Consider the following 12461-nt stretch of genomic DNA (forward strand, 5'->3'; position numbering starts at 1 on the left):
AAAAAAAAACTAGACAGGTATTAACAAATTTATTTCAAAAGATAAATTAAAAGAAAATCTCATGTTCATTCCCCACCCCAATAGAAACAACATAGGCCGGCATCTGAACATTTTTTTTCTTTGTTATATCTTAATTTGCTTTTATTAACAAGCACATATACCGAATAAATAGAACATATATACTCGGTAAAAGACCCCAATCGCGTGTTTATGGGATCAAATCTCATGGTATTTTGTATTTTTTTAATCCCATTTCAGACAGATTAAGAAAACAAATATTTGTAGCAATCTATCATTTATTAGACATTCGACCAAATCAAACTAATGACTACAAAAACAATAACATTGTAATGTTCATCGATTGTTGTTATCAATAGCCTGCTGTACGTTCATAGTTGCCTCTCTGATAGTTTCTCCTCTCTCTATATATATATATAAATCTTCCAAAACCTAAGCACATCATCACAAATACCATATCCGACGTCTTTAGTAGCTCTAACCTCTTCACGTCAAGTTCTTCATCATGGCTTCAGCTTCTTCCACCTTCAAATTCTTATCACTGCTAGCAGCCTTATTTGCTGTCGCTGAAATGGCAATCTCTGGAGACCCGGATATTCTTTCTGATTTTGTAGCCCCACTAAACTTAACCACAGTTGATGGAGCATTCTTCACATTCACTGGCATGCGTGCCCTTGTTGGTGCACCACCGGCTTCAGCTTTCAAGGTCTCCAAAGCAAGCGCAGCTGAATTCCCGGCTCTTATCGGTCAAAGTGTCTCGTATGCAGTCCTTCAATTCCCGGCCGGCACTACTAACCCGCCTCACACTCATCCTCGCTCAGCTGAGCTTCTCTTCCTTGTTGATGGTTCTCTTCAAGTAGGCTTCGTTGACACGACCAACAAGCTCTTCACCCAGACTCTACAGTCTGGTGACATGTTCATCTTCCCTAAGGGTCTTGTCCACTTCCAATATAACGCGGATTCTCAGAATTCAGCTCTCGCATTCTCTGCTTTCGGAAGTGCTAGTGCAGGGACCGTATCACTTCCTACCACCCTTTTCGCCACCAGCATTGACGATAACATCTTGGCCAAGGCTTTCAAGACTGATGTTGCCACCGTTCAAGCTCTCAAGGCTGGTCTTAAACCTTGAGGATGGGCTCCATTACCATTATTTACTTGTCATTCCTCTTGTGTTTTACTTTCCTCCTACTCTCTTTTCATTCTTCTGATGATTTGTATTGAATAATCGCCCCCAATAGTCTAACAGGCCGGTGGATGTATTGTTCGTTTGTTCTTTGTTCAATCACATTGCTATTGTCTCAATTTCTTGTTTCATAATAATAATTATATTCCATTACCCATGTTTTGAACCAAACAAAATCATGTGATTTATGCTTACAAAAATATTATAAAATTTATATCTGTTGTCAAGATTCAAATTAAGTCTTATGCTCAGAGATATACCATTCAAATATATATGATATACATTTTATTATATTTATATAAAAAATATACAATTCTTACATAAAAAAACTAAACACATGTATTAATAGATTTATTTTAAAATATAAATTAAACGAAATTTCATGCTCATTCCCCACACATGCAATAAAACAGCATGGGTCCGCAAATTAACTGAATTATCTAGAATATTTGTAAAATTGGCCCCAAATTAACATAATCGAATGAGTTTTCTAAATTTATTGAATAATTTCAGTAAGAAAATATAAAAATAAAATCAATTTGGCTTGGTCTTGGTATTGATTTTATATTATAAAAATAAAAAAAACTAACGACAATCCAAACTTAAAAAAAATACTAAACCAAAAATAATCATTATAAACTAAACTAAAATCTCATTATAAGTAAAAGTTTGTTATGTTAAAAAATCATCTCAACCCAATAACTTAAACTGTTAGGTGAGGTCTAAAAATATAATTTATATTATTCTGTAACACATTTCTCTGGTGAAAATCATTTGAGTTTGAAACTTATACAGGTCCATATTACCTTGTACTTGATTTTTATCAAATAAATAAGGATGGTGAGATTCGAATCCGTGACTGTTTGGTCATCAAGGTTCTGATATTATGTCAAAAAACTAATTCAACCCAAAAACTTAAACTGTTAGGTGAGATTTTAAGATATGAATTATATTATTTTTTAACATGTCAAAAATAACACAACTAAAAGTCCATTAATTTAAATTGGACTTATTTGATTGTAACAAAGATCAACCGAACTAATTAGTTTTTTTCTTTCATTTGGTTAAGTTGAATTCAAAATTTAAAAATAAATTATTTTTATTTGATTTTTATTCAGACTAAATTATTTGAACTGATACTCACTCTTGTGGCTAACATTTAAACTTTTTTTAAAAGAAATGTATTAATTGTTGAAAAAAAATCTTTAGATTTGAAGTTTTTTTAACGTATACAATTCTTATATAAAAGAAAAACTAAACGTGTACTAATAAGTTCATTTTAGGAGATTTATTGAAAGAAAATTTCATGTCCCCCCACGCCCGTAGAAGCAACATAGGCTGGGATCCGAACTCTTTTTTCTTACGTACATCCATAGTTGTAAAACCTCAATTCGGAGCAAGGCTGGTGACATGGTTAGAAGGGTCCATGGGTTGACCAATACAAATTTTTAAAATGATCAAATAAATGTTATTTTAATAAAGAAAAAAATAAAAATTAGTTAATTGATAATTAGGTTTTGTCCGAATCAACAAATTAACGTATATTTTTTTATCAGATCAACCGAGCTTCTTTTTTTTCAACTCATGCTAATTTATACCCTTTAGATTAATTAATTAGATCTGAAGTCTATCTACCATATATATGAGTGCATATATATCAAACTACTCATAGTTATTGCACTCGATCGATTGAAAATTTTATTATCGTGTCATTTTGTATTTTTATTTCTTTTTTAGACAGATGAAGAATACTGATTGATGTTTGTAACGATCTATCATTTATTAGACATTAGACCAAATCGATCAAACTAATGACTACAAAAACAATAAACATTGTAATGTTCATCGATTGTTATATATTATCAATAGCCTGCTGTATATGGTTGCCTCTCTGTTAGTTTCTCCTCTCTCTCTCTCTCTCTCTGCATATTTAAATCTTCCAAAACCTAAGCACATCATCACAAATACCATGTCCGACGTCTTTACATTACTAGAAATTCATCTTAAACTAATAAAATTACTGATACAATAATTTTATCAGTAAATTGCGATGATAATTATGAATGGAATATTTTTTAGATTTTTTTTAGTATTTTTATATAAGTTTTATTTTTTTTATTTATTTTTTTAATTATAATTTGTCAATTTTTTTTTATTCGATCCTTATTCTTTTAATTTTTAATTTTTTTTATTGACTCTTTTATAAAAGTTTTATTAGTTTTCAATTTTATTTTTCCATCAAAGTTTATGGTGTGTTATTTTTTAAAAAAAATGGTTCTCATTCTTTTATTTTTTTATTGGAGGTATTTCTCTTTTAAATTTAACCTTCCATTCAAAAACTTTTAATTGCCCTTTAATTTATTTTTTATTTTAATTTTCACCATAATTCTTTTAATTACTATTTTTTATTTTAGATTCTTTTGTGTTGTTATTTTTACCCCCTGTTTTATTCTTCAACGTTTAATTTGCTAGGGATTATGCTTCACTGTTTTTTCATGCATGATACTTCCGGTTTAATAACTCGGGTTACATATTTGAAAAGTTGATGTTGGTTGATATATTTTTTTTACTTATTTTTTTTTCAATTCCATCATTCAGCTTTTCTTTTTTAAGAATTCACTATGTTGTTTTCTTTGATTTTTTTCTATAAAATTATCCCGATTTCATGACCTGGATCATGAATTTTGCGTCACACCACGGGTTGACTCGCCCCTTATTATTTATTTCATCATCATTCAGCATTAGTGTTTTTTTTTTTAAGAATTGACTTTGTTGTTTTCTTTGATTTTTTTATATAGAATTATTCCGATCTTATGACCTGAGATATGAGTTTTGCGGCACACCACAGGTTAGCTCGCCTCTTATTATCTATATTACATATTTATCACAATATCTCTAATTGAATTAGATTTTTATCCTTTTTTTTTTAATCTAATTTTGCACCTCTATGAATTTTTACACATGGTTTCATGTTGTTTTTTTTTTTTTAAGAATTGTTTGTTTGTAGTTGTTGGATATTCTTTTATCATCTAATTAAATTTAAACCAACTTAAAAGATTGAACATAACTTTAACTTCAACAGGACCATCCGGCCACCATAGGGTATTTGCCATAACAGAAACAGAGGAGAGCTTGGGACTTTTACCCATAAATTAGCCTACAAGACAATAATCCCAGCCTTTGACTCCATTAGCAACAATCTGAGGAGGGACTGTAACAAACCAGTTTCCATTCTCCTTCAGTGGATGACCCAACCCAGAAACTCAAGCATTCAAAGATGTCCCTTCTAGGCACACCAAGATCACTCCATTTCTTCTTGTGATTTGCTATATTTTCCCGCGGTGAGAAGAGAAATAATAAGATTAAGGAGAACGTGAGCAAGATTTATATAGAAGAAAAAACAGTGACAACGATGGCTTAAAGCATTTTCGCAAAAACAAATACCGAAACAAATGGTCTTAAGTTTATCCAAGAACATTAGGAAAAAAGAAAAAGGAAAAATTTGCAGAGTCGAGACACGTTTCTTATTAATGGATCACCAAGTCTTGAAAGGGACCAAAGGTTCGACATCAGATGATGATAGAGCTTGATCAACTTGAAAACTGCTGCAAGTAATTGATGTAGAAGCATCATCCCACGCACTGATTACTTCAGCCGTGATGCCCTGATCAGCTTCTTCGTTATTTTGTTGAACGTCCTTCTTTTGTGACAATTGAATGATCCTCTCCAACTCTGATGTGACTTGTTTCATTGTCGGTCGCATTTTTCCGTTCAAATTCAAGCATCTCATTGCAATATTAGCTACACCGATGACATCCTCCTTGGGGCAGTGCTCCTTAATTTGAGCATCAACAATATCAAAAATTCTGTTCTCTTCCATCAAAAGAACAAAATGTGCAGCCAAGTTTTTGCGTTCTTGTGACTCGTTTGTAAGAATTGCTTTTTGTCTAGTTAAGAGCTCAGCAAGAACTACTCCAAAACTATAGACATCACTCTTATCTGTATACTGACTGGACCAAAAGTATTCTGGGTCCAAGTAACCAAAGGTGCCTTGCACATTAGTCGTCAAATGAGTTTGATCAACGGAGAGTGATCTTGAAGTCCCGAAATCGGCAATCTTTGCGCGATACTTGTTATCTAAGAGTATGTTGGTGGACTTTATATCTCGATGATAAATTGGAATGGAAGCTGCTGAGTGAAGATAGCAAAGTGCTCCGGCAGTTTCAGCAGCAATCTGTAATCTCATTTCCCATGATAAAGGGAACTCCTCATTTTGGCGATGGAGATACTCGTAAAGAGTTCCATTAGGAATAAATTCATAAACTAAAAGAGGAACTTCTGCCTCCAAACAGCAACCAAGTATCCTGACTATATTTCTTTGGTTGATTTGTGAAAGAATACAGACCTCGTTGATGAATCCTTCAAGGTTTTCTTCACTCACCATTGTGGACCTTTTGACAGCAACAATTACTCCATCTGCTAGCATCCCTTTGTACACGGTACCTTGGCCACCTTGACCAAGTATCCTGTTCACATTGAAACCATCTGTGGCAGTTTCCAACTCCTCTGAGCTGAATACTTTGGTTTTGGAAATACCTTGATCACTTGAGGATAATTGTTGCTGTAACAAGAGACCACCATTCTGTCTGAAAAACTTCTGTTTCAGTTTTATGCTCTTCCTTTTCTCCATGATTTTGTACAGCCACCAACCACCAATGAGCAGTAACAACACTCCAACAACAACTGCATTTCTCAGGGGAAAAATAATAAGAATAATAATAATTTCATGATTTGTCATTATTTAATGTTCACATTAATAAAAAAAAAATTAATAAGAAACATCATAAGCAAGAACTCCTAATTTTCTTTTAGAACATAGGTTGTACCATGTTCCTAATTTTTTTTTAATATTTAATAAGATAAATCGCTCAATCTAACCCTACTCTTCAATATGTATTAATATATAAAAGTATATTTTCATCAATTATAAAAAATCTATAAGTTATAATATAATAGATATGAATATCTATACATATTATATTATACGATCGAGTCATTAATCATTATTATATTGCAAAAAAAATGTTAATCAATAAGCAATTTTGAAATTTTCTTATTCCTTTAAAGTTTTAAGGAATTAAAATTTGTTTTAAACAATTAATTTTTTATGTTTCATGAAATTTTCAAGAAAGACTAAGATGATCCACTTTTTGAGCATCTTCGAAAATGTTTTCTCATAGCTTTTCAAGAAAAAATAATTATTCCTTTAAAATTTTGAAGAATTTATTTTATTTTTTTAAAATTATCATAAGATTTTCAAGAAAGACAAACGTGGTAAACTTTTTTTTTTTTAATCCTATGTTAGAATAAACTAGTTTTTCGATTAGTCTAATTTTGTAAGTGAAATATATTAGTTCGGTTCTTTTGTTTTGAACCCAAAAGGCAAAGCCCTAGTAAATGATAGCTCAACTTATTGTTCTGGATGGATGGCTTAATTAATTACATATAGGATAGTTGAAAAACAAGGAACACCTGCCACTGCCACGTATTGAAGTGGATGCACATTAATTACCTGCAATAATAATTGTGATGATCCCAAACCCACTGCAACCTACTTTGCCATCACCATGCATGCCAAGAGAACATTTACATTCGTAATCCCCAATGGTGTTGTGGCATTTACCATAACATGTGTATGTTTCAGGATACTTGCACTCATCAATATCTGTAAACATAACACATTATGAATTGACCTTAATTCAATACAATATTTTAGTCTAAACGAATATAAATTCTAGAAAAGTTCTACGCATTTAGAAGTTGTTTTGATTCATCAATATCTGAGAAGAGGAATGAACAATCTTTTAATTTCAATCACGTAACTACTGAAGGCATCTGTCACTTTACCTTGGCATCCTTTTTCAAGATATGGGTTTCCTTCGAACCCTTCATTGCATGCGCAACGATATCCTTGACCATTATCGGAGTAGCAGCAATTTGTATTGATGCCACAAGCATACGAACTCTTATTGGCCGGAGCATTTTCGCATGTCTCGTTTTGAGCTACCCATTCGATCACAACATTTGATGTATCAAAATCTGTTGGAGTTCGAGAGAGTGGCCAATCCGACAGGTCAAGGGAGTCTTTGTCCTCAAGGAATGCAAAGCCACAAGGGTTAAATTCGTAAACATCCGCGTGGTTGCGAATGCTCTGAATGGTAATATTCAGTGACTTGAGACCCTTGGGAATCGAGGTCTGGCAGCATCCAGAACCTGAGCAGGGATTCTTCTTTGACATGGTAACATTTGTAGTGCATAAAGAGAGACAAGCAGCCCCGAATGTCACGTCCTCGTTGGTCACCAAGGCAATGGTATCACAACCAACTGCTGTGAACATATTTCGAGAGTCTGAAAATGTGTAGGCTGGTCCAAGTGAGACATACGGATTGAAAAGCTTGTCCTGCAGCCCTGATTTGTTATAGCAATCGAACGATGTATAAACGCCTACAGTGACTGTGCCATTCAGCAATGATATATTGCGAGCAGGCATGTTCTCTCCAAACCACAGTTCAAGATGACCATCATCAGTGGAATTGCAGTCTAGAAAGAAGTTTTCATTCAGGGCACATCTTGGTTCCCCAATCCCAAACGGGTAAGGAACAATAACATCCCCACACCTTTCTTGGCAGCCATCTCTCACATCTGGATTTGCTGTTGCTCCTGTTACAGCAGCCACTAGTAGCAACATCATCAGCAAAAACACCCACCTCTGAAGTATCATTTTATATACACCACCCAACTTAATATATGTATACAAAGAAGCTCCAAACCAACTCTCTCTCCCGCTAATTTTTAACTGTGCAACTTCATTTCCTGGTAGACAATATATAGCTAAGAGAGACTGACAGAAAACACTCATCATATGACCAATTCTGAGATGATCAGGTCAATGAATCTATTCTTTCTGTAATGAGGCCCAGTAATGAATCATGAAGACTAAAATAAATGATGCGAAAGAAACCAATAGGAGAAACAGTCAGGGAAAAGAAAAGTCCCTCCTGAGAATACAGTATACCCCACAAAGGCAGCCATATTGGAATATTTTCTTGTTTCTGCAAGCTAAGGTTCCCTTTCCTCAATAAAAATGGGTTTGGTATTAACAAAGTTATCTCATTGGAAAATTTACTTCTGAGTATGAACATAACTTTATCATAGTAAACTTCAACAGGACCAGCCGAGCTCCATAGGGTATTTGCCACAGCAGAAACAGTCGAGAGCTTGGGACTTTACCCATAAATTAACCTACAAGACAATAACAATAATCCCAGACTTTGGCGCCATTAGCAACATTCATGTATAGTGATTTTGGTATTATAATCTAGGTTACTATTTTAGAAGTTAACAGTAGTAATTGATTTTTTTGTCATATTTTTTTTTTATTTTTCTTCCTATATAATTATCTTATTTTTATTTAATTTTTATTTTGTTAATAAATAAAATTATTGAGACGTTTTGGAAATTTTGTGAAAATATATTTTTATAATATTAGCAGGTGTCCATCTTTTACAAAAAATCGTTGTTTTTTTTTTCGTTTTTTTTCTTGTTGATATCTTATTTTCTAATGATATTATTAAATTAATCAAGTTTATTAAACTCATTTGAGGCAATTACCTGAACATTATATTTTTAATTTTTTAAGAAATATTTAAATTTTTTTAATATTTTTTATGCAATAAAAAAATATTAGCCCGTGACGTACCGCAAACCACCTACCTAGTGTTACCTAGAAGTGGTCAAGCATTGTAGCAACTAGCAAGTGTCCATTTGTTTTTTCATTTTAAAGTGTTTTTGAAAAAAAATAAAAATATTTTTTTTCACTCTAAATTTATTTTTTAGTATTTTTAGATCGTTTTGATGTGTTAATGTTAAAAATAAATTTTTATAATACCTGAAATATAATTAATAATTTGTAACAAGAAACAGAACTATTTCTGTTAAGAATACCATCATTATCATTATTATTATTATTATTATTATTATTATTATTATTATTATTATCATCATCATCATCACTAATCATTTCTTCATTGTTTTTGCTGCTGCTCTGCTGTTATTGTTATCATTACCTCTTTAGTTTTTTTATCTTAAACAGAACTTTTCTAGTGTAAAAATCTCTCTCTTTTGCAATCTCTTTTTAGTTTAAAAACTTTGTCCCCAACAAAGATAATAGACTGAATTAATGAAAAATCAATTTATGACTAGATTTTGAAGAAGAAGAAGAAGAGGAGGAGGAGGAGGTTATATATCGCTCGGTTGACATCATTGACGTAATTAATCAGTGAATTAATTAGGATCGAGTGTACCTTAATGATTAGTAGGTTAATCAATACAAACTCCAAGTGTGCTATTTTTTCAATTATTTTTTTAATTGTGTTACTTTGATAATTTTTTATTTACTGTGTTTAAAAAAAACCCTCTTGGTTCAGGTACTCTTCTTTCTGTGATGCTCTTACTCCGACTTCTCAACTTCTTCGTTGATATCTTATGGTGACCACATCCGCTGGCATGTGTAGACCGACATCTATGATCCCATGAGGCTAATTATTTTGGAAAATTATGTCATAGTAAACTTCAATATATTTTTTAAGTAAAAAATACTTAAAAAAATAACTACTAACATAATATTAAATTTCATTAAAAACATGTCTTATCGTTCTAAAGTTGGGTTGGGTGCATAAGCATTTTCCACCTAGCTAGCTGCAGGGGCGGTGGATTTAAGACCACAAGCAGGCACGAATATAGCTAGTAAATGCGAGAAATAAAATGAAAATGGCATCTATAGACATCCACCTTGAAAGTCAACCTTCTTTTGCAGGACGCCATCTCTTCAACGAGATGTCATCTACTTTGGTCTCAAAAACTTTGACATTTCAAAGCGACTTGTAAATTAAATGCTCTCCCACATACGGGCTCGTGTTAATTGTTTCCATTTTCCTCCAAACAACAAAAAATACAAATAAAAATAAAAATAAAAATAAAGTTGATTAGCCAATCATACAGCAGTAGATTAAAAGTACCAGTAGTACTAAGACCGACAATTGCAAGGTCAGACGTAGTGATCGTGCACGCACTGTTTCCTTCCTCCATTGCAGTGAAAGGATACATTTTACCAGGGCTATTGAGTGTTGTCTCCAAACACATAAGCATAAAAAAAACTGGCCAGACCTACCGCGCAGCTTCATCCAAAACAAACAAGGCAGGCTAACCTAGCTACTTCCAGGGCATCATCAAGGACACGGAAGTGTAAAAGGAAGTAAAATAGTATCTTTACTTTGCCTAACTCCTCCTAAAAAATAACTTTATAATAGTAAACTTCAAATATCTAATTAATCAACGAAAAGAAAACTTAATTTTGTCTACCTAATCTATAAAACATATCTACTTTACGTCCACGTCCACGTCAACAACTTAACAATTTTAAAAAGATTTACAACTACATCATAATTTATTATTTGCTACTTGTGGAGGCCTAGATTGATGAAGCAATTGAAGTCCTTACAAGAAAATAGAATATATTTCCTAATGATACCCCACCACATGCACATAGGTTCCCTTTTCCTCAAGGTATGTTTTCTCATTGGAAGATTTACTTCTTGAAAAGGCTTTCATACCTCTTTGAAAAACTGCAGTGCCATGGTCTTCATGCTGCCCCTTCATTGAGAGCACGTGCTCGAGCTGTTCTTTGAAGGGGGAGGCGACTGTGAGAGAATGATTTTCGTGGAATATATTACTTCCTCACCAAAGGAAAACTTGTGCATGAATTTTAATTGGGAGCAAGCATCTAGAAGCGCGACATGAAGGCTGATAGAAATCCATTCAGAAACAGTGCCAAGAAAGAGAATTTTCCAATATTTAAATTACAGAACATATTGAAAAACATGAAGGCTGACAGAAATCCAATCAGTAATGGTTTATCACTGGAAATCAATTTCACCAAATCCCAGATCTCACTCGAATATTGAAAATATCAAATAAACAAGAAAATGCTGGTGTTTGGCTCACCCTGTTTTTGTGTGTCACCCCATATAACTTGTCAGCAACCTTCACAAGTTCTGCCCTGAAAGTGGTGGTTATAAATTGTGTGTTGGCCATATCAGCCAGGCGACGAATCATGTCTAGCGAACAAAGTAATTAAGGATCACCTCCAATGGTTACATCTGATGAATAAACAATAGCTAAATACAATACTGGGCACACATAACTACAGCACTTTCACTACTAAAAAATGGGGCTATTAGCATCAGAATTTAGCAACGGATTATTCAGTTGCTAAATTCAGTAACGAATTACATATATATTATTTTTTTAATATTAGCAACAGCGTTGACGACCAAGGCCTTCAAGACTGATGTTGCCACCGTTCAAGCTCTCAAGGCTGGTCTTAAACCTTGAGGATGGGCTCCATAATTACCATTCTTTACTTGTTATTCTTCTTATGTTTTACTTTCTTCCTACTCTCTCTTTCAATCTTCTGATGATTTGTATTGAATAAACGCCCCCAATAGTCTAACAGGCCAGTGGATAAATTGTTCGTTTGTTCTTTGCACAATCACATTGCTAGTGTCTCAATTTCTTGTTTCATAATAATAATAATTATATTCCATTACCCATGTTTTGAGTCTTCATCGGAAATGTAATGCTTGTATCTTGTGTTTTGTTAAATTTCCCGTGCGAGCAGCGAAGGATATGTTACTGCAAGCTTTAGCTGAGAACCAAACTGAATTTGCAATTTGCAAAACAGCAGTCTTTCACACTTGCTTTGCTAAATGGAAGCTATGTTCTTTGCTCTGTACATATTTCTCTCCTCCTTCTTCAGCCTCATTGTTCTTCATAAAGAAAAAAACCCAAATCATGATGTACAAGAAGCCTAGCACAGACTCCTACCTATTGAATCCCTCAAACTGAACAGGCCTGCCTCTGCCTCTTTGTTAATTCCCTCCCTGCTATATAAAAAGCATCCCTGCACTTCCCATGCTATGCATCCTTTCACTCTCGTTTCTCAAAGATAAATCATTCTCTCTCTCTCAATCCTGAGACTTCACAAGAAAACCACCCTGCAAAATACCTCCTTGCTTTCAACAAAATACATGCCAAAACAAATTAACCTTCCTCATCATCAAGAAAATCTCCCGAAAATTCTTAACCCGATTCAAGAATCTCTCAAGTTAAACCCGTTCATGAACAAGATCAAACCAAAGTG

At 33.3% G+C, this 12461-nt stretch overlaps 2 protein-coding genes across 3 annotated transcripts; one reads left to right on the top strand and one right to left on the bottom strand.

The window, feature by feature from the left end:
* The first annotated feature begins 523 nt into the window (after window positions 1-523).
* Window positions 524-1147, top strand: LOC7460101 (germin-like protein 9-3). The gene has a single exon (XM_002313586.4). It carries the CDS (start codon window positions 524-526, stop codon window positions 1145-1147), a length of 624 nt encoding a protein of 207 aa, XP_002313622.2.
* Window positions 1148-4250: 3103 nt separating this feature from the next.
* On the bottom strand, window positions 4251-7514 carry LOC18109348 (putative wall-associated receptor kinase-like 11). 2 transcript variants are annotated; one of them, XM_052455639.1, is made up of 4 exons: window positions 7109-7514; window positions 6774-6926; window positions 4721-5944; window positions 4251-4527 (listed from the first exon to the last, which is right to left on the bottom strand). In XM_052455639.1, the coding sequence occupies exons 1-3, from the start codon at window positions 7497-7499 to the stop codon at window positions 4737-4739; spliced, it is 1752 nt and encodes a 583-aa protein (XP_052311599.1). In that variant the 5' UTR covers window positions 7500-7514; the 3' UTR covers window positions 4251-4527; window positions 4721-4736. The 2 variants fall into 2 exon arrangements, with proteins under 2 accessions (XP_052311599.1, XP_024464233.2); XM_024608465.2 differs by lacking the exon at window positions 4251-4527 and having other exon boundaries at window positions 4564-5944.
* Window positions 7515-12461: the final 4947 nt, after the last annotated feature.

Source organism: Populus trichocarpa, chromosome 9 (genome assembly GCF_000002775.5).
Source record: "Populus trichocarpa isolate Nisqually-1 chromosome 9, P.trichocarpa_v4.1, whole genome shotgun sequence".
Lineage (NCBI taxonomy): Eukaryota > Viridiplantae > Streptophyta > Magnoliopsida > Malpighiales > Salicaceae > Populus > Populus trichocarpa.